Source organism: Zonotrichia albicollis, chromosome 2, assembly GCF_047830755.1.
Source record: "Zonotrichia albicollis isolate bZonAlb1 chromosome 2, bZonAlb1.hap1, whole genome shotgun sequence".
NCBI lineage: Eukaryota > Metazoa > Chordata > Aves > Passeriformes > Passerellidae > Zonotrichia > Zonotrichia albicollis.
Genome location: NC_133820.1, coordinates 110,098,669 through 110,122,174, shown reverse-complemented (window position 1 = coordinate 110,122,174; position 23,506 = coordinate 110,098,669). Strand labels below are relative to the sequence as shown.

Sequence of the window (23,506 nt, the reverse complement as noted above, 5' to 3'; positions counted from 1 at the left end):
GGCAATGAGAAATAGAATACCTTCTCCTCCACCCCTTCTTCCCAGGCTTAATTTCACTTCTGATTTTTCTGCTTGTTCTCCCTAGCAGCAGTAGGAGATGGGAAATGGGGGTTGCAGTCAGTACATCACATTTTTCTGCTACTCCTTCCTTATCAGATGAAGGGCTCTTTACTCTCTTCACCTGCTCTGGTGTGGGGTCCATCCCATTGGAGACAGCAGTTCCTACAAGAACTTTTGCGACATGAGATTTTCTCATAGAGTACAGTTGTTCACAAACTCCAGTGTGGGTCCCTCCCACAATGTGCAGTCCTTCAGGAACAGGCTGTTCCGACACGGGTCCATCACAGGGTCACAAGTCCTGCCCGGAATCTGCTCCAGCACGGGCTTCCCACAGGGTCACAGACTCCTTTTGACACTCACCTGTTCTGGTGTGAAGTCCTGCAAGGGCTGCAGGTGGATCTCAGCTCCACCATGGAACACTGCAGGGCGACAGCCTGCCTCATCATGGTCTTCACCATGGGTTTGTGTGGAAAAAGTCTCATTGCCAGAGGTTTATGTCCAAAAACGTGACAGAAGTAACTTTATTCATGAACAAGGGAGAGGCCATAGGGAATTTCTCCATGGGATCTCAAATTGCTGGAGGACACAGCCTCCTTTTCAGCCCAGTTTTCCTGGCCCCATCACTCTTTCCATTTCCCTATTGGCTAAGGTACTTGGAAGGTGCAGACTTCCCAATTCACCTATTATGTGTTCCCCTTAACATGCACACACAAACGCCCGCACATCCTGTGTATAACATAGCTCTATTAAATCTTTGTTCTTCTTCTCAAAGTTCAGAAATTTAGCATGACCTTGGCTGAGCGGCTTTCCATGTCCACTGGTTGTATTTTCTGAAACTCATAATTTCTCCTGTTACTTCCCTACCTACAAGTCCTTGGGCTCTATCTACAAGCAGATTCACATCTGTTTGTAAAGACACATTCATTTTATTCCTTTCAAGTTGCAGGGAAATCTGCACCTGGAGCACCTCCTCCCTCTTGTTGGGGAGTCCTTGTTGGACAGTTCACTGTCCTTGCTGTTTGCGGAGCTGTTTCTCTCACATATTCTCACTCCTTTCTTCTGTCATTGCAATTGCTTCTCTGCAATAACTTTTTTCTCCTTCCTAAATCTGTTATCTCAGAAGTTACTCCAGTTGCTGCTGGACTATGTCTTGGCAAATGAAGGTGTTAATGCCACCTACAAAATATGTCATGCTTGTAAGCAGAGGTACAGAGATGCTAATTCCACTAGGGTTAGTAAAATCTTGCAACGAACTAGACTGATGTTGGGATTTTATTTAGTGCATGTTTACAATATACTGCATAACTAATCATTATGTGCCTGGGGGGATGTCACAAATTCAAAGTTACTTAAGTATATTTTTGTTGTTTAAATAAAATTTCTTTTGTCAATCTCTTTTATTTTGACATCTGATCTTAAAATTACCTCCTGTGGGTAGAAAAATAACTCTTGTCATTTCAATAACATTTTGGTAATATAATTTTCTGACAATAATTCCATATTTTTGCAAATAGGAAATTGTGTATTTGAAATTCTTTCATTCTTTTCTGCATCTGGAGGCTATGTGCATTTCAATTTTTGAGGTAGGTTGAATATGGAACGCAACCTTAAGTTGTATTCCATATTATATGCATACATAAACAATGCATGTTGTGTTTCTTCCAGTTTTCTGTAGCTATGAATTCTCTACCATTCTCAAGGAAGAAAGAAAAACCCAAACTCAGTATGAAACCTTAAAGCAAGGGCCAGTGAGTTTGAAAGATTTTGTCACTGGATCATCAGCACACTGATCTGTACTTAAGGCACCCACTTAAATGTTAAAGCAGAAATTCAATGGATTAGTCATTTGATTGTCCAGAAATGCAGCCTGTCTTTGGTGAGAGGCTCTCAAAGGATTCATTATTCAGTCCTAGATGTGCTGTGTTTTGACGTACTTGCAACTGCAAAAGAAAAGGGGGAAATGTAATTTTTTTGGTCTCTATCAGTGTGCTCAGCTTTGTTTACCTTGGAAGATAGGTTCTTATTCCAAGACGTTTACAGTCTGAGATCAGATTTTGGCACCCTTGCTCATACTGAATAGCATTAGTTAGGGCTCAGCTGCTGCTCATTCAGGTCAGATAGATTAGAGTTAGTCATCAGTTGAGATGGTGGTATTTGTGTAGAGCCCTGATGGTGATTCAAACATCTTTCTGTGAGGCAGTGATGCAAATGTTTTTCTGCTGCTTCTAGCTGTTTATCTATACATCTCTTTGATATGAGTACCATAAAAAAGCCTCTGCTTAAAAAAAATGCTTTAAGAAGGAAACAGAATGAATGAAACTGTTTGGCACATGGAAGAGGAGAAGGAATTTTGTACAGAGAGATTAGCATAGAAGAAAGCCCTGTATTCTGAACATGGTCCTGAGAAACAAACCTTTAAAGCTGGCAGGTTTTCACAGGGCTGCCAATAGATGAGAAATGATTAGTTTGTCTTTTTAAACATTGTCTCCTGCCAAACCCAAATCCCCTTCTCCCTTTTCCAGTATTCAGCCTGCAGGATAAGAGGATGATGAAGTAGACAGTTGTGGTGTGGAAGGGATTCAAACAATGTGAATGAGATTTTGATCTTTTGGGACTTCTGTGAGACAGAGAGTGAAGAGGGGGAAAGACAAACTGGTCTTCATTTGCAGAAAAGGCTTTAATCTCTTCTCTGCTGTATGGCTATGGCTGAGAAGGGAGTTGTCTTCCTGCTTATATTAAATTTCCAGACATTTAATTTTGACCAGATGCACCATGCAATTATGGCAGCTGATGGATAGCTATAAATGAATTAGTATTTGGCAAACTGAACTTTATTTCAAAAAAGATTAGCATCATGGAAGATACAGGAAAGCAAATTTTGTGATGGGGTCAGTGCATTTTTTAAATGCTCAGATTTCTTGGCAGAATAAAAGGACGCATTAGTGCAAAGAGGCAAAGTATCCTCATTTCTAGGCATACCTCTGGAACAGACGCCTTGCTGCTCTTCCCACACAGCAAGGAGGACTAAATACCAATGGTGAAGTCTGAACCTTGCCTCTGTTAGCTGAACTTTCCTTTTTGCTTGGTTCATGTTGGGGTTATAGGTAGCATTCCTGTCACTGCCACCATGCTCCCCACACTAATTGTCATGAAGTACAGAAGATTCAAGCCTGCTTGGTTCCCAAGGCTGCTAATGAGCCCTGGGCTTTTCTCACCCTTAATGAATCAAGGTTTGTTTGTGGGGGATTCTTGTCCTTCTGTCTTTTTCCCTGGCCAGGGGAGGAGTCAATAGTTCACACAACTGAACAATGACTTTACAGTGTAAAGACGATGCAGCTGTGCCATCTGAAGCCATCCTCAGTTATGAGCAACAAAGCTTAAATAGATTGTACTGTGAAGAGGTACAGCTCTGTGAGTGTGAAGCATAGCTTTTGCTTCTGCTTCACTGACCCGTCTGCTTGCGGCAGTGACGGGCCCTTGACGGGAGCTTAGGCAGGGAGAGTCGCGTAGGGCGACTCTTTCAAAACCATTCTCTGTAACGCTGAGCACAGGAAAAGAAGCAAAATAAAGTTTCAGTTGATCTCTGATGGGGGTATACCGCTGCCTTCTCCAGAAAATCCCATGCCCTCCATTCAAAAAATCTTTGATTCTAGTCCAAATCCACTTCAGGGGTTTAATAAGGTCACTAAAGTAAGCCGTAGTTCGTATGTTTTAGCAGTAGAGAGTACTCATACAAAAGTGGATACTTACACAAACTCCTCCTAAGCAAATCACACATTTCCCTATCTCACTACATTTTACTATGCTACTGTCTAGAGGCTTTTCTTGTATTAGAGATTGGGATCATCACTAATTTGGGCTAAGCTACTGTTTGGCATGTACCTAATTCATCTTCATTTAGGCATTTCAGTTACAGCACTTTGTGCTCCTGTGGCTATATTAATCTTACTACAAACATGTATGTGATATACTTTTTGGCATATATATACAGGTATATATGCACAAAGATATAGCTGTACATAAATACAGCTGCATGTGTTATTGAAATACATAGGAGCATATATGATATATATATGTAGGATATCACGTGCTAGAAACATTATTCCTTGTATTTAAATCCATATATATATTTACATAAATAAACACAGACATGTACTCTAAATGCTGTGCTATTCCTATAGTAGCAAGTGAAAAATTCAATCTGATAAAATAACTCAATGCTAATAGAGATTTTAAATTTATCAGTTATAATACTCTGAACTAACCCTTGCACAATGTCATACAAAATTGAAGGTGGGTTTTTTTTTTTTTTAAGTTTTACTAATAGATGAGTGAACCCAAAAGCAGCATCTGCAAAAGAAATCTAATTTTGCTGTAATAGGCTTTTGAAGTTCATCATTTTGGGTTTTAATAATGCACAGAAACATTCTTGATTGCATAAAAGAGAAAGGAAAAGAGAAAAAAATTAAGAACATTTGGGCTTTTTCATTCTTAAGTGAACAGAAGGTAGAGGGGGATAGAATAAAACAGTTTAAATACCTTGACGTGTGTATGTGCAGATTCAAAACTTTGGATTGCTCTCCCACCCGGCATGGTGGGTTGATAGACCAGGGAGCGGTGGCGAAAGTTGACAACCCCCCATGGCTGACCCCTCATGTTTTCTCTTGCCTAATCGAATTTTACATGTGTTTCCAGATAGCTGATCAGCTTCCCTGGATTTCGCTGACGCCACAGGAAAGCTTTGCCTGAAGATGGAAACACTGGAGTCAGAACTGACCTGCCCTATCTGTCTGGAGCTGTTTGAAGACCCGCTGCTGCTGCCTTGCGCTCACAGCCTCTGCTTCAACTGCGCACACCGCATCCTGGTCTCCCACTGCGCCACCAACGAGCCGGTGGAGTCTATCACCGCCTTCCAGTGCCCGACCTGCCGCTATGTCATCACCCTCAGCCAGCGCGGTCTAGACGGGCTCAAGCGCAACGTCACCCTGCAGAACATCATCGACAGGTTTCAGAAAGCCTCCGTCAGCGGGCCCAACTCCCCCAGCGAGACCCGCCGGGAGCGGGCGTTCGATAACAACAGCATGTCGTCCTGCGAGAAGGTGCTCTGCCAGTTCTGCGACCAGGACCCTGCCCAGGAGGCAGTGAAAACCTGTGTTACCTGTGAGGTGTCCTACTGCGAGGAGTGCCTGAAAGCCACTCACCCCAACAAGAAGCCCTTCACCGGCCACCGTCTCATCGAGCCCATCCCGGACTCTCACATCAGAGGATTAATGTGCTTGGAGCATGAGGACGAGAAAGTTAACATGTACTGTGTGACTGATGACCAGTTAATCTGTGCCTTGTGTAAACTGGTCGGGCGACACCGTGACCATCAGGTGGCAGCTTTAAGTGACCGCTATGACAAGCTAAAGGTCAGTGTTACCTATCAGATTTTTAGCCAAGCAGTGTGTGGTTGGGAAGGAAAATACCTTTTGGTTGCATGCTAAAGTCCTCATTCCAGCAGCAGTTGGGAAAGGCAGATATGCGATCTCTAATCATACGAGACACACATATACAGATCTGTATGTGCGTTTGGTCACCATGTAAAAGGTGCAAGATTTTACTTAAGATGAAATTCCTCACTTGTGTTTGGCTTTCTCTAAAGCTATCATAAGGAATATACAGTGCAAAGTACTGTTCAGGTGAATTTTCCTACCTACCTGCAGCTGGCAATGTTTTGCGCTGACTTCACATACGCAGACTGAAATGTCATGCATTCTTTGCACACGGTTTGCTGTTGATCATTTTTCATTAGGTTGCTTTCATTTTCAAAAGCCCTTCACATCTAACAGGAGATGCATTTATCTGCGCTGGCTTCAGGGATGCCAGCTGCCCATCCAGCCAGGGAAGCCGAACGCTGGCTCTGCTCTTCCCGTGCTGCCTCCCACCAGGCTCGCAGGCAGTGCAATCCTAGTAACAAAGCCAAAATTGTTTCTGATCTTGCAGCATTCCCACGGTTCTGGAAGCCTCTGGAGCATCTCCTGCCAGGTAGCTGGGAGGCTCCCGCAGCCTGGTCCTGTGCAGGAACACCCTGAGCGAGGCGCCAGTCGGCAGCCAGGTCTCAGGGTGCTCTGGAGGCTCTCCAGGCTGCCAGCAGAGGCAGAGCTCCTGCTGAACATTGAGGCCAAGGCAGGTGACCTCACACCCACCTGGGTGTGCATTTCTCTCATGCTGATTCTGTGCTGCTGCAGAGCCAAGGCAGGAATTAGGCATCCCCCACTTTCCTTCACCTGCTCCCTCCAGACTGTCTGCATGTGCCTGTGTGCAGCTGTGGATGGAATTTTTAAACATGGACTGCAATCCAGAAATCGCAAGCATGGAGAGCAAGGTTCAACTGCCAGCCTTCCCAAACAGAATTCTGAACATGGAAAAACTACTGAATTATAGGTTTAGGTAACTTAAATATTTTCAGATTAAAGTGTGTGGCTGCACTTATGTCTATGATCACTTTAGGTGCTCACTGGTGAAATCTGCACACGCATTCTGTGCAGGTTTTGCGCCGCTATACTATGCAAATATGCACATCATATTCATATGAACATAATGAAAGACGCTTCCTTACCTGGACCCAATAACTTCCTTTCATCTCTTAAAGACTTTTTTATTTACCAAAGAGTTGTTATTTTTGCTTTCTCTTTTTCTGAACTAATTTGCTATTTTAATAGATTTGTCGTTGATAACATTAACCTGGGCCATAAAAGTGAATAGCCGCCTGGATTTACTGTGTTTTTTATTAATCCAGTGAATTTACATCCTTACCAGGGACTACTATTTAGTGACATAACAATGTATTGATTTCCAGCATTATACCATTAGGAATACACTACTTAACATGAAAGACCTTCAACATTACATACTGGATAAGCATATTTTTGATGATGTAAAAAAAAAGGAGTAAACATTTCTGGTCATGTTGCACATAGATAATGCAAGTCTTGAAAGAAGACTTTAAAAGGTCGGTCTTCTCCCTTGCGATCTTTGACTCAATACTGTTGATAGGAAGAAAATGAGGGTATTTTTTCATGATCTGTGTCTTTTCTGTGCAAAGATGACTCAGCAAGCTCTGAAGCTAAAAAATATAAATAACATTCACATTGGATGTCACCCAGCTTGGCTAACCTAAAAGTAAGACAACTGAAGTTCTAAGCCTACTAAAGTTTTTACACGAGCCACCTTAAAGACTAATTAAAGTACTAATTTAATGGTTAGTGTAGACTTGAGCCAAATAACTCTTGTCTCAGAATGACAACTCCTAGCATTATTTATATTATTTGTATGATTTTTTTGAGATGAAGAATTTCTTCGTACCCAAACTGCATAAACGACCTTTGCACACACAATTGGTAGTCATGTGAAGTCCTGTTCCTGTCATCTTAGTCATGAAGCAGCCTATTTCATGTTGGTAACACCAGTAATGACAACAGTCATGCCAATTACGCCACATATATGACATATTTACACTCTGGTCCAGGAATATTAGTCCAAGCGGTTTCCATGCAGATCCAGCATCCATTCTCTGTTCACAAGTAGGTAATCTGAAAGTAACGTCTTTCCTTTTCTTGTTACCTCTCCCATCACATGAGTTAGTTTACAAATCGATCTTAGAAAATAAGATTTTCAGTTCTGTAGATAGGCATTTATCGCTCAGATGTAGGAGCAATACCAGTTCCACCGGCATTTGGTAGCTGATGGTCAAAAATTTCATCTCCATTTTCACATTCAGGCCTCTTCCTGTGCCTTCCTTAAGGGTGATATGACCTCCTGAATCACTGATCTTTCTGTAATATAGTATTAGGCATGAGATTGCAGATGGTCTTTACTAATTTACAGATAGTGTGCATCTACCCCATGCAAATTAAACACTAAATTCCCACTTGAGAAAATGGGTGGTTGCTTGCTATTTTGCTGCTTTGACTTTTTAGTATACACAGGGTTTGATATAGGCTACTTTCAATCTTTAAAAAAAAATCTGAAAGACTGAGATAACCAATAGTTAAAAAATTGTGTGATTAACGTTACCTTTCAAGAAGAAAAGCTGACCCACTTAAGGTGACTCTTTTGATTTTTCTTTTTAAATCGACACACTACTGGTACTAACAAAAGCAACTGGTGCTGTTCTGGGTGTTAACCTATGCTAATTACTCACATTTTCTTGCAGTGGTGCTGCTAGTGGTTTAAACAATATCTCACCCATCATTAAGCACAGGACAAAAGATTCCATTACAATCTAGCTCCTTTTGTGGCAAAAATGAAGCTCCTTAATTAGGAGTTCTGTACTCTTGTCCAGCAGAGGTGTCTACACTGAAGTGTGTTTAACAGCGAGTGTAACAACAATAGTGGACATCTCAAAATGAGAAAATGCTTTCCTTTGGCAAGAATATCTCCATCCCTGAGAGGTGCTTCTATTTCTCAACCTGTACTGGGGCAGGGGGAATTGAGGGCATTTGTGTTCCTTGAGGAGGAATCCTTTCTTGCTTAGCTGCACAGCCACGATGCCACCTTCATGCTCACTGTTGGTCTAGTGCTTATAGATGTGCTTTGGTTTGGTTTTTATTTTTCTTTTTAAAGTTGATCATAAACAGATGCATATTAGTAATGGAAAAAGCAATAAACCATGACCAAAACAGAACAGGAAATATCCTGGCAATACACAAGATTTATGATGTGGTGATCAAAATTGTGATAAAAATAATTTTTAACAGCAAAACCAATCAAGAATAAATTACTGTGCTTACCACATCATATTATCTCAAAAAATATTTATGGTTAATTTTGATATTGATTCTTCACCTTCTTTTCTTGTTGCAAAAAAAAAAAAAAGAAAATAACAATTTAAACATATATTCTTTTTATTTTCTTTCAGAAAAAGATAACAAAATTACTATTGTTGGATAGATGTAGTTAAACTCATGAACACGAGGAAAAAACACAGTCAGATAAGATTTATTTTGAACAACAGAGAATATTTGAGGAGGAACAAACTTATAAGGTGTGGATGGAAATATATGACTCATTTAATACTAGCAAAGAGCCATGAAGAGTTAAAACAAAAGAGAAAGATAGATGATAAGACATATTTTGAAATGGTGTAAAGCCAGCATAACAGCATTGGAACTAATTTTTTTACATGTTTTCATATTTACTTAGAATTTAGCCTCTAACATATATCTTCTTGCCAAAAATAGTTTTGGCACAATTTTTCTAATGCTTGGTCAAGAAAGATCTTTGCGGAATCAAACTTAGCTCTGGTAGCTTAGCTCTGGTTCACCATATTTCAGTTTGAAATTCATTAATGCTGAGTTGTTTTGGGCATGTTTATGAAGCAGGGCAGCTCTCTGAATAGCACTCAGCAATTCCAGAAAGAGAAGGAGCTTCTTGTTTGTCTGGTTTCCAGATCGTTTTAGTGATAGAATCCATACACATCTATATATATTTTTCCAAATCTGTTGATTCAGGATGCAAGGATTACTTTTTCTACTGTGTGTCAATTCAACTACTCATGAATATTAAAGGAATAGGAATTGTTTCCACGTAGGGAGGAACGAATTAATATTTTCTAAACCTTTCACTGTATAAAGGTAGGAGACTTTCTTAAGACCACAGCTTCTACAAATATGTCTGCTTCCCTGCTATATGCACATTATAGACTGAAAAACTTCTCATGTTTAAGTAACTTTGCAAAGATGCTGGGGAAATATGTGTTGAAACTTTCCAACTATTTTTATATGGCTTTATTTTGTAATCTCAGTTCATAATAATTGATACATTGAAATATGTTGGCATTTGTGTCTATGTAGAGTTGTCTACCATAGAAATATGGGCAATTTTCAGTACTGTCTAACTTAAGGAATATCTAGAATCTTGAATTTGAAGAAACACACATATGCCTGTGTTTAAGTAAAAATATACAGCTTCATATATATGTGTAGGTTAGTAAAAGTATAATCAAAGTCAAAGGTCAAATATATATATATATAAATTATGCATCAATAGATTTACTTGTTTTCTATTTTTACAATTCTACACATGTGCCCTTTTTAATAGCTGAATATTTTCATATCTAAATTTACAGTTTCTCTGCATACCCTTAACTTCACTAACTTGGTATTTAATGCAATCTATTTTAATAAATTCCAACTGGTAGTGATGCCTTTTTGTTTGTCCTAAAAGCACAAGCCAGACCTAGTTAGGTGATAAAAAGAAATCACCTTTCTAAGGATCTGTAGATCCATAGGTGCACAACTTGCTAGATGGAAAGCACCAAAGATGCACATGTAACATAGAGTGCATACAATTTTTGTGTGTTTAGCAAATTAGCATAACTGACAAGAATCCCCAGTTAGTGACTGAAATGGTGAGGTAATTCTTCCCTGATTTTACCCTTTTCTGAATTCCTCCCCACCTTAGATAGGAACTAAACTTTGTTTATAAAAATGTGTCTCAGAGAGCCAGTTTCAACCTTGGCTTCCCAGAGAATCTAAACTTAGACCCCAGGGCTTGGAGCCATTGGGGAATTTATTTTGTCTTTCTGTCTAATAGAGTAGGTATAGTGCTAGCTATGAATAGAATAATTGGCTACAGAGCTACACAAATATATGTAAAGGATAAAGAGAATATATAAAAGCAAAAAGACAAAAATCAATTCAGCATCAATATAGAGAGACAGAGTATGTCAGTGTAATGGTGATATGTGTTATTAAACATTTAGATAAATGGCACCTCCTTTACATTGTTTGTAACAGATTGAGGGTAGTGCTAGTTCTGCAAATTTAATATATAGTTAGAGCATCATACCCAACCTGGCAAAGTATAGAGCTCATGGACTTCCATTATTATTAGATTAGATGCAGCTTCATATTATTATTATATTATTATTATTAGATTAGATAGTGTTTGATAGATTTTTCAGTGTACAACTTTTTTATGAAATTAAAATGATGAATAGTCACAGGGATTATTATGGAATATTATTTGATATTACTTAATTATTTAACCCAGAAATAGATGCAAAACTACAACTAACTGTCTACGCTTCAGTATTTGCAAAGATCCAAAAATATGAAGTTGTTGCATGGAAGAGGATTGATGTAGGAATAAGCTCTTTTACTACAAAAATTTTCCATCCACACTTATTTTATTACACTGAAATATAATTACTAAGGCAGACTTTAGAAAATTCTCTCTTTAGCTTGATGTTATCTGCTTTGTCTTTTTCCTCCATTTGGTATTTGTTTTCAGAGTTTAGAAGGATAACAGAAAGTATTCATACAGAATATCAAAATTAGTCTTTTATCAGGGGAGAGTGTGTGTGTGTTTATTTTAGACACATTTTGAAGTTCTTCATGTATATGACTGTGGATAATGAACTATGATTTTACAATAGTTCTAAGTACTATGAGATTAGGGGGTTTTATCTGCCCAAGCTTCCTTAAGTAATATAAGCCAATTTTTTAAAACTTAATTTCAAAAATGTAATAGTTGGCAAGTCTTCCACATACTACTTATTTCCTCCCATTTTAGTGGAAATGATGGTGTTGAAGGTCTAATCCATTCAGGAAAATGAAAGAATTAAACAAAATTGTGAATAGCACAGCATTATTATCTTTGTTCTCATGACCCTGATTTCCAAGGAGGCCAGACTAGTTCTCAATCTTATGTTGAATAATTTTCATGACATCTTGTTTTGTTTTACTTTTTCTGATTTTACAATACACACAAATTTAGCAATGATCCCAGTATAATCCTTCAAATTTTGGGCTTTACAGCTGTATATCTGTTATGTTTTACTTTGACCCTCTTTCTTAAGTAAAATGTATGCTTCCTATCAAAACAACAATAGTTGTATATGCCATTAGCACTGGGGACCTTACATAGGGTTAATAACAAACTGAAATGGTCACTAATTTGGAAAGCCGGAATATTCCATGGCAAGGGAAACTCCTGCAGAAGGTCATGGACTGGAAAGCTGTGTTGGTTTGCTAAAGCACATTTTGGACTCAAACCCTGATATGAGTGACAAGACTGTGCTTCCTTTCTTCCCCATTTATATTTATCTCTCCCCAAAACCAGTCATCCAGACTCCATCTCTGTGGGCGTCCCTTGACTGTCCAGCAAGAAGTGTTGTCTTTTGCTGGGAGGACATTTTTGCCCTTGAGAGAAAACACCCACACCAGGAACCTGAGGCAAGGGGATTCCTGTCCTTCACAGCTTTCACATCTCATTTATAATGTTGCTCTCACAAATCTATTTTGCAGTTGTCTCAACCCAGTAAAAACTAAGGCAGGTGTAAAGAAAATGTTAATTTTATCATAGTGTGACTATACTGAGCTATTCTTACATTTCCTGAAAACACTTATTTAAGTAATCCTTACACTTTTGCAGATCAAATGCTTAGTTGAAAGTACACTGTTTTCACCAGCAGAATGCTTAGAATATCTTGGTTAGCTAATAAACATGTAATATATATCACAGACTTTCTTAATGATTAGCCTTGATGGTGCCAGCAGGATTGAATTTTATGCTAGCCTTTTCTTTTTTAATTTCTACAGGCTGGAGTAGTAGTATTACTTTTTTAGATATTTCTTCTTTTGTGGCATGTTGGTCCTAAGCAATATCTCAGTTTACAAGGGTGGGAGGGCTGCATCTACAGGGTTATTTCAGTGCCTCAGACAGATTGAAAGACTGGGCTTTTGGGCTGCTTTTGTACCTTACAGATCCCCTCCATTAAAGATGAATAATCCATTTTCAGCTGTTCCCAGTTGCCAAGATGTGATTCTTTGTAGCGGCTAGGACTGCACTTTCAAAATTTAGAAAATTCTCTGCCCCCTGGTAGCAGCTGTGTTTGCACATGCACTGTGACTTCCCCGTAAGAGCTCCCTGAAATTCTGACTACTGAAAATCAGAGAGGGTCAGAAAAAGACAAAAGCAATGATTCCATAGACAGGCATATGGTTATGTAGAAATGTTCATCTAAATTATTTCTATAACACTTCCAGAATTTTTAGGATATTTATATTTTTATGTTTATTGCATGAACAAAGTTCTGTCAGTTCGTAGTGGTTTGGGGTTTTTCCATGCTCGCAAACTTTGCATTTCTTGAGAATTGAAAATTTTCTGTTTAAATGTAGTCTCAGTCTTATTTTTTGAAACTTAGCAATTTTAGATTACTTAGAGTATGTTGACCATATTAACATAAAGTAGCAGTATGATCCTATAATTATATTTTACATTGTGAGAGAAATCAAATTCAGCACAGATGAGAAAAGTAACTAGAGTGCATATGGCTTTTTCCTTTGTTATTTATCTGTTCAATTAGTTGTGATATTCATAATGGTCTTCTAAGTTACCACAGACCCCTTGTTCATAGTCTTTTAGTGGCCCAAAGAAGAAATCAAATGCTGAAAGTTTGAAAGTCAAGGATAATTTGATAGAATAATATACTATATAAAGTTCCAGATTTACATGACAGTTGAGGGGTTTTTTTAACCAAAAAAAGAAAAAGAAAATAAAATCTCTGTGGGTGTTGCTGACTTTTAGACAGTTCCTCTATGATCTCTGCCAACTACATCTGTCAAATGTAGAAATAATTTACTTACTTTTAATATGGTAATCTCCAAAGGCTCAATTGAAACAGAAAATCCCATAATATTAGGTCTTGTACAAGTACTTGAGATGTAATCCCAACTTCAAGGAGTATTCATTCAGCCATCCTTAGAACAAAAATCAGCAGCAAGTATGACAGGTGTATAGACACTTTTTATGGTCACAGTAATATTCAGGTGAGCTGTTTACATCATGTAATGGCCAAGATTAAAAGAATGTTTGAAATTAATATTGGCTAGTGGATATCATACTATTTGATTTCACACTACTATTTGATTTCATAGAATTATTTTGGTTTGAAATACAATAGCTCCACCTCCCCTTGTCCTTATGTTGAAAAGCCTGGATTCTTCTGCTCTTCATCCAGGAGAAGAGATGCCACTGCAGTTTCTGGCTCTGTATGTCCTTCCTTATGTGCCAGTCTATTGAATTACTTCTGATGTTGAAACTGATGTTAATTACTGCTATAACAGTACTTTTAATTGGCTGAAATCTACACACCCTAAATTTGAAAAATAAAAAATCAAAAATATGAGAGAATTTCTTATATCCTCTGAGAAACAGATTTTCTTCTGCCTTAGAAGTGTTTCAGCTTTAATTTCTTAATGACATTTTGGGTTTGATAGCAAATTATTTTTTAAAGGTTTATTCAAAATAAAAGGAAAATAAAATCATTGTACAATGAGAAGAGATCTTTAATGTACAGTATGAATCAGCTCATTACAGTAAATAGCAAAATGTGTAGCCTTTTTCATGCAATTACTTCTCAGTGCCATACTGCATTAATAATTTCTTTCACCATTGTTTACTGTAGGCTCAGCAGTTGTGGGTAATAAATCATTGCTAATACCAGGACAGATGAAGATGGGAGCATCAATCTGCTCTTAGGCTGAGTGAAGGGATGGAGTGAGGGGCTGGGGGGTAGAGCTCTTGCAGCCCAAGACTTGTATCAGGATGAGGTTGTTAATATACCTCTTATTCAGGGGTATGCCTAAACCACTAAGCACTACAGCAATTTTTTTTTATTGATTACTGTAATTCTACCAGTAGTTCATGCACATTTCGAAGTACTTTATAGATACTACACTTCTATTTCTGCCTCAGAAGATAAACAGTAACGTGTTTGACTACAGATTAGCTAGAACATCTCTGACATCAGATAGTACTGAAAGATCTCTTAACATAGAGTATCAGAGTTGGGTAAGGCAATGGCTAATTTGAAGCAAATGAAGAAAAAAGAAGTGCTTCCCCAGTTAAAATAATCCAGCTTTTCTCATTTCTTTTGAACTATCCACACATATACAACAAAACATAAGACTTTTCAAACTCTTCTGTTCACCCCATGCAGGTCATGGTAATTGAGATGCCATGCTGTCTATGAATATTAATGTCCACTCAAGCTTGTAATGTGTTTGAATGTCAGAGAAATTTCCTACATGTAGATCTGGTTGATAGTTAAAATTAACAAAAGTAAAATAGAAAACACATTATCTTTCATTAACTATCAGAGAAATAAAAATTTCCTGTGAGGAAGTAAAAAAGAAGCTGTGTTGCTGTGTTGGACCTGCATTATACCGGTTAATATTCCCTTGGTAAGCACCCAGAGCTTTGCTCTAAGAGCAGCTGGAACTTCCATAGGTTCCCACACTTCTGTAGCCTTCCCTCCAAAACACATCTGCATTTTTGGAGGTGTCCTGACTATTCTGAAATGTGAGACTATAAACCTGAGTTTTGTTATTTGTTAGGATACTGTCAAAGTTTGAAAGAGATTAAAGATGAGCAACTGCTCACAACGTGTGTGTCTTGTGGTAGAAGCATTAAGCAGATTTGTTAAGCTATAGGTAATGACAGCATGTGCAAAACTTATTTCCAAATTAAGAGAGCAGCATATGGAGATTATAACTCATTCAAACTGAATTTGAACAATACCTATCCTAATAAGTTTCTAAAGAGTAGAGAATATTCTGATCTGTGTATATGAATGAAATTTCATCTGAATAGGTATTTGAAATATTTTATTTCTTGTCCAAAGACTTGGAACACATGCGTGCAAGAAATCCCTTCAAATGAATAATTCAAGTAACTGTTAAAATACTGCAAATGATATCTGAATGTAGTTTTTTTAAAAAAAGTACTTTGAAATTCTCAATCTAAAAATAGGATTTTTCAATGCATTTCCCAATATAACCAAATGGACTATAGTCTGTAAACTGTAAAAGGGAGGAGAATATATGTACAGGTGAGAAAGAGGATAGAAGTGAATGGTTGGAAGTGAAAGGTCCTGTGTTTTTGCAGCAGTCAGGATCTCCTGCTGACTGTGTGATCATGCCTGCCTCCCCTGTGTAGGTAGTGGCTGCTGGGGCAGTGGGTCACTCCAGGACGGCCCCGCAGTGCTGGGGCTCTCCCATTGCACAGAGTGCTCTTCAGCTTGGCAGGGTGAGCTGCATTTGCTTTGGAAGGCTGGCACTGAGGGGTAAACTGAGCTCATCTCAGTTTGAAATAGAACTCATTTCAACGACATTGAAAAATCTGTGATGTGAGAAAGCTCCTGCATTGAGGCCCTTCTTCAGCCCAAGGGTCAATAAGGTGCCCACTTACCAAAAGGACCCATGAGATGCCTCATGGCAGCTGAGGTCATGCAAACTTCGGGTGAATTTATGTGGCTCTTGAGTCTTTTCTTGCCTGTGCCCCTTAAGTATGGGCAAACATTGTTCTTTGCCCTGCCTTTGATTACAACATTTAACTTCAAAAATGTGCTGGAGCTTGTGGGGGAAAGGGCGTTATATTAGCCATACAAAAATGTTTTCACCCTCTTTTGAGCATTGCTTATGATCACTCTTGAGGAAAAACTGACCTTTCCAGTCAAATCCACCAAACGGAGCAGCACCATGAAGCCTTTTTGTGGTTTTGCACTTGTTTTGCCTCTGCTGAATTAGCTATCTTTTCAGACTTGGTAGACACACACTTTTGAAATTTTGATGCACTAAAATTCTTACGGAGGCAGAATGCAATTAATTACTGCAGTTCTTTTGGGGTAAGAATATTATCAGAGGAACCTTTTTACCCAATTAATTTCCTTGATTGCTTCCAGATTTATTCATATTTATACTAGTTGAAGATGTTTGCCTGAACATGCAGTGAATTACTCTGAGTAAAACTACCTCTTCAGGTTGTTTCTGGTAATGTCTTTTGTTAGAAGAGGTTGAGTAAAGAGAATGATGAGCTACTAAAACATTTTTCTGGAAAAAGGAAAAACATTTAAATGAATTCTGAATTTTGAGTAGTTTTAAATGGGTTCTTGCTCTGCCTAAATAATTTAGCATACTCTCACTTGAAGGCAATGTAATTTTTCTGTCAAATAAGTTACTACTACACTTAAAGGGGGAAAAAAAACAAAACAGCAAATAAAACCAATTTGGAGTTCTACTATAAAATCTCATAATATTTAATTTCAACAGTGAAAGCTTCAGATTAATATTAAAATAATTTTGAATAAATTAGGAATTTATTTTAGTCTAATTTTTGCACCTATTGTGTGCAGAGTTGAGTGCAGTATGGGAGTACAAGTAAATTGTTGTGTTACTGGTAAATGATTGTCACAAGTTACAAATTCATATGTGGGAGAGCTTATTTTGTAATTATTCTGATTATAGTTTGCAATGAAACTGTCACGCTAAGGAAGAAAACAACAGAAGGTAAAGAGGGGAATGCTTGTTTGTTCATGTAGTTTGGTTTGGGGTTTTTTCTGACGTGTTGTAGACATGGTAGGAGCCCTGGTTCACCCTGAGGTTCCAGACTGGAGTGCCTCGCTGAATGACTCTGCTTGCAGAGCAGGCTGAGTCTGCTGTCACGAGTTTTCCTTGGAGGAACTCATTTCCTTCCTAAGGAGGTCTGCAAGGTCAGGCAAATAACTATCCAATCTTGGAAGCTGTGTGTCTCCAGGCTGCTCCCTCTGAGTCACTCTTTCTACAGAAAAATTCATAGGGAAAGTCTGTCATAATCCCAAAGAAGCTAAGTGGTTCCATAATGGGAAGCTGTTTTAAACTGGGTGTGCCGGGTACAAGAGAAGTATTTTAAAGCTTTGGTGTTTGGTTTTTTAATACATTACATATATGATTTCAGTATTCATGTTTAGGATTCAGAAGTCGTGTAATTCTTTTCTAGTGTTGTGAAGCAGTATCACTCTGGTAGTGGAAGTAAAAGGTGTCCTGCTCAGTCTTAAAAATTTGGCTCTATTACTATTTTTGCTTTATATTATGTTTATAGTATATATCAAATTCTGGCCTCAGGCAGACCACCAAAATCCCACATTGCTTCAACAAATGTTATGAGATTTTAAAATTATTATTTGTTGTTTGTTTATTTATCATTGACAGTTTAGGATTCTTGTTATTTACACTCCTGGCACTGAAGGTATATTATATAACTGAACAAATTTAACAAGCCTGCTTCCACCAAAAATTGTTCTTTCTGATGATGTTGCTCTCCCTGTCTTCTGTGCATGCTGCTTTCATCCCACTGGAGCAGCTCCAGTAGCTGTGCAACCTTTGGTGACCTGATTCCCTGCACTTTCTGCTGTCCATGAGCAGCCCCAGCAGTGCAGGGGAGCAGGCACAGCTGAGGTGGGAGCACTGAGGCTCATCCGTTTCCTCCCTCTTCAGGCACCCAGCAGTGTCCAGGGACTGCACAGCCGTACTCTAGGAAGGCTGCTGCCCTAGATGCTGATAGTAGATGCACAAATTCGTTGCCTTAAAAATAATTTCCCTGCAGCTACAACAATTTGATGGCTAGTTCCTGTGCATCCACCATTTCCCCCTCCCTGCAGCAGTTCATCCCTACCTCCTTTGCCTTGCCTGCTCAATCCCACCCTTGCTATGCCAGCTCTCAAGAACAAAAAAAAAAAAAAGCCCACATCTCTGCACAATAAGTGAATAATTTCCTAGGTGTCCAGCAAGTTGAAGTTATGCAATGATGGGTCAGATTTAGTCTGGTTGTGGTACAAGGATCTGACCGACAAGGATCTGACAGATTAGGACAGGAAGGAAAGTGATTGAATGAACTTTAAATATTATCCTAAGGAAGGAGAAGCAATTCCACCTACAGCCCTTCACAGAGTGTAACAAAAGGGGATATGGCAATTTCTCTGTGTCCAGCTCTGTTAAGGGTTGTTCCCTTTATCAGCACACAGTGGTTAAGATGTACAAACGTGACAGAACTTTAAGAAAGCTGAAAACAGAAACTTTCTTTTTCCTTGTGTTCTTAAGTGGCCAAAAATGATTTTTACCATTAAAATTACCACTATGGATAAACAAATCAAAATAAACTGGAGATCCAAAAGTGGTACTATAACTATATCTATAGAAAGACTTCTTTCAGTACAAAAATTTCCTGCAGAAGTTTTCCCCCTCGCAAAATGTTGGCATTCTGGCAAAAGCTTCTAGTGGGAAGCTGTGGCTTTTATTTAGAATAGTGATAGGAGAACAAATTTGATCTTAGGAGGTTTTTACACTGTAGCTGTGTATTTTGCCCTATGACTAGGCATCATGTCACCCCCTAACTTGCTATAAATCCTCCAGAGAGTTTAAAAAATGTTAAACAAATACTTCATAAAGCTGGCTTAAGTTGGAACTTGGAAGTAGTTGTAGAAGTCATTTGGTTTTGATTTCCTTGAGAACTCATACTAGATTTCTGGTAGGGATATAATACTTTCCTGCAGAAAATATTCATCAATGAAAAATATGGGCAAGACTGAAGATTTTTTATTTATGTATTTATTTTGATTTATGCACATGACTGGAAATGGTCCTGTAATATTCTTTGAAACACAGTGGAATGGATCTGTCTGGTAATTCCCTTTTAACCACAAACCAGCAGGAGTTTAACAGCTGAGCTGCAACAGGTGTAGATATATCTGCTTTTTAAAAACTTTTGTCAGAGCTTTACCACTTTCTCACAGACTGCAGGATCAAATGGGCCTGGGAGTCAGGCTCACTAAAAGAGGGTTACTCTAAACTAAATAAAGAGCAAATTCCAAAACACACCAGAGCTAATTTGCCATTGTTTTCACCATAAGCCATAATGAATCCTCATCAAATGAATGCAGCTGCTATGGTGCTGTATCCAAAATAATGTAATTAAATTGCTGCTTGGGGAATTTTAGAGTATAAATTTGGCAGAGACTCATTACTGGCAATTCGACAGCAAAGCATTTATAATCTTATCCAACGAGGTGATCCTGTGTTCTGTCACTCCAAGAACAGAGAGAGGAGAAACAGAACCAAGATGACAAATGGCCAGACCAAAATCTGAAACAAGAAACCACAAGAACTTAAGGCTAATCCAAGCCATGCTGGAAAGCCTGTTGGGATGGCAAGGGGAGGACAGGATGAGAAAACTTGAATATATTACATCAGAAAAATTCTCCACCACTCTCTGCAGTGACAAGGTCAACAGGGAAAGAGGGCCCACCACAGGGAGCCTGCAGGAGCCGCAGCTTTGCCACCACCAGGGTCAGAGGAGTCACAACCCCTGATCAGGCAGGGGCAGCTCTGCAGCCTCACACCCAGAGCTGACTCGCCCGCTCCCTTACAAAAACACTGGAACATTGTCCCTCCTCCTGTGTCAGGGCTCTGTGGGTGCTTGACTGTGGCTGCAGCCACCTCCTCCAGCTGGGGAAGGCACCAAGGTTGGCCTCCTGCGTGATGAGTTTCCCAGAGATGTCAGGAGCTGGGCTGGCACAGGGAGATCAACACACAACTCAAACAACTGTAAAAACTTCCGTGATGAGCACCCCATTGTCCTTGCTGAGGCTGCTCAAGATCAGACAAACTGCCTTTAAAGTGCTGAGAGCTGTGATGAAGTGACTACCACAATCACTTTGGTGATTACAAAACTAAAACTAAAACTGGGGTCACCCAGTCTCATAAAACAAGCAGGTTATGTTTCTAATTTGTTTTAAAAGTGAACTCAAATTGAATTCTAATTTCAGGAGAGAGAAATTTGCGTTTTGGCCAAATAGGATCCTTTTAATGTTTATGCTTAATAAACCTTAGCCCATTCTAATCAAGCTTACATAAAATATTGCAGCTAAGAGCATATTTTAGTTTAACAACAATGTTTGTGTTCCTTTATAGGCTAAGAATATCTCATGGGGTTGTGTTTCCAATATGAATTATTCACTATTATGGCTTCATAATTAGATATCCATCAATATTTAACATTATATGTCCCTAAAGGAGTTACCTAACACTTCAGCTCAGGGACAGCTGATCAGATGAAGCTGAGTCCTTTTTTTTTTCTTTTTTTCTACTTTTCTTCTTTTCTTTCTTCTTTTCTTCTTTTCCTTTTTCTTTTTTTTTTTTTTTTTTTTGGTGGGGGGGAGTGGTGTTCTCTTTTTTTCTTTTTTTTTCTTTTTTTCATTCCTTAATGCATAGCAGTCACTGGCAAATTTTCAGAAGCAACAGCTGCCAGCAGAACTAATTGGAAAAGGCACTTGGGGAAAGGGACAAACAGAAATTTCAGAGTTTTGATGAAAACCAAAATAAGTAATTTGCTAAAGATAGAAAGAAAGTGTTGAGATTAAAGATCAACATGTTCAATGGTAAAATTCCCAGAATAACGTACCAACTTTGATGTGGAAGGAACATTAAAAATTCTAAGAGGAAATAGTTCAAAGTTAGGTGGGAATTGCTATTATATGTATATACTTGGAGAAAGACTGTATTGTGGGACTTGAAGAAAAAATGAGCCTTCTGTATCCTTCTTTTGCTCAGTATTGACCAATGAACATCCTTTTGTATGGAAATAGAAAATAGTCACCAGAGGTAACATTCTACACCTCAGGTGAGTGTCCCAGAAACATAAATCTACTCTAGCAACAGACTGATGTCTCCTGAGTTTGAACTGCCACAAAAGGAAGTTAAAGAGAAGTAGCAGGGTGGGATTTGTAGATTCATCATGGATTTCATGAGTTTCTTTTGTTTATGTAGCTTTGGAAACCCAAAGCTCTATCAGATCTAGGAAAACAAATATTCATGTCTTCTTAGAGGTCTGTCAAATGACACAGTGCTGGCAATCTTAGTGAGAGGCTGAAATACTTTGTTGCCAAATTTTCTCAGCACACAATAAACTTTACAGTTATCCTGGATTTCATATGCAATGCTATCATTGCTGGAGACAATTAAGTGCCTCTATCCTGTGCCATACCCCCAGAAATGTTGTTGCAGTTGCTTAACAACTTCACTGTGATTTTTTTCAAATTGCTTGTTGATGACTTCGGCTTTGGCCTCTTTGGTCAGATTATTTGGCTGCTATAAAGCTCTGCAAAGTCACTGAGAAAATGCTGGCATAATCTTGAACTTAATGGAAGGATCAGACTGGCCTTAATCCTGCAATTTAGTCAACAGAGTTGGGTAACATTTTAGTGACTGCAAATTCATCACAAATGGAGTTTTGATCCTAAAGCTGTTTCCACTTTTTAGTAGAATGGCAGAATTTATTTGAGGTAAGGAAAAAGTAGCCTGGAAGTAAACTCTAATCATGTTACCCCTCTTTTGCCCACCAACTGAGGGGTTATGGAATTTGGTTTTTAATCTCATCATGAAGGCCTTGGAAACAACACATCCCTCTACAAAAGGACAGTGTCTCTGAGGAGGAAGTTGGAGGAAATTTGGAGTGAGCTGTTCCTGTTTCTGGCCCCTCTTGGGCCCAGCCAGGCAGAGGTGGTGGGCTCTGGGGTTCCCAGCCTGCTGTCTGAGCTGCTTTGGCACACAAAGTCCCTGTAGCACACAGCCTTGGCACTCACACTGCTGCTGACACAGCTTTAACATCATTGCCCATCCTTGCCCTCCTGGCTTGGGTATCCATAGAGCCTGGATGTTCATTCTCTCCCAGTGAAATGGGAACCCCGGGTCAAGTTTGTTCTTTTCCCAGTCTAGAGCAGGGACCACAGAAACAGCCATGTTTTGTCTCCAGTATTTCAGATTGGCTGCTGACCCAGAAAATCAATTACAGTCACAGCCTTACGTAGTGCAGAATCAGGTAATCTCCAGTATGACAGTGACTGTGTCTGGCCCATGTGGAGCTTAGACACCTGCAGAGGCTGCTTTCTCTATATTGCCTTATTTAGCACTTTATAGCCCTTTACAGTCTCCAAATGAATCTCCTTTTCTGTGCAGGTTTATTTAAAACAGAGATGTAGTGAGTTAAGAGAATACCATGTTTTCCCCCTTTTTGGCACAGTAGTTCTACAGACTGGTCTTAGATGAAGTTCAACTAATTTATGTAGTAACAATAGTGAGCTGATATTTCCTCTGATACTGAGATTTGGCAGAAAGGACCAGAAGGAAGTGTTTCAATCCAATATATAAGACAACAGTAAAAGGAAAAAAAGATATTTCCTCTTTATTATGTGAGGAGAATAATATATTACAAATAATTTCCACCCATTAAAATGCTCTTTTGTTCTTGCAGCCCGGTTTGGGATTTGTGGTCAGTCCAGTCTTGATCACTGTAATATCTTTGCAACATTCCATCCTTGTTTCCTCATATCCATAGCTTGCTTTTGCTTGTGTTCCATCTGATCCCAGCTGTTGACATTCAAAGATCATTAATCAGGACACTTACTGCTAAAGAGCAATGGTCAAAGTTTGGCCTATTCCGGCCCAGCTGCTGTGGCTGGAATTTTGTGGTCCCCAAATCCAGTCATTTCTGGATAACTCTGTCTTTAATCAACTGGCCAACTGTAATTTAGTCGCAACACTATTGGGCCAACTTCCTTAAACAGAGATATTTAAATCATTTTTGT

At 38.8% G+C, this 23,506-nt stretch overlaps 1 protein-coding gene across 8 annotated transcripts in view; it reads left to right on the top strand.

Moving 5' to 3' along the window:
* Positions 1-23,506, top strand: part of MID1 (midline 1) — a 249,147-nt gene that overhangs the window by 139,106 nt on the left and 86,535 nt on the right. For all 8 annotated transcript variants that reach the window (XM_026793792.2, XM_074536006.1, XM_074536005.1 and 5 more), the window contains exon 2: positions 4,756-5,471. In XM_026793792.2, coding sequence (XP_026649593.1) covers positions 4,812-5,471 — 660 coding nt within the window. In that variant the 5' untranslated portion in view covers positions 4,756-4,811. The remainder of the gene's footprint in view (positions 1-4,755; positions 5,472-23,506) is intronic.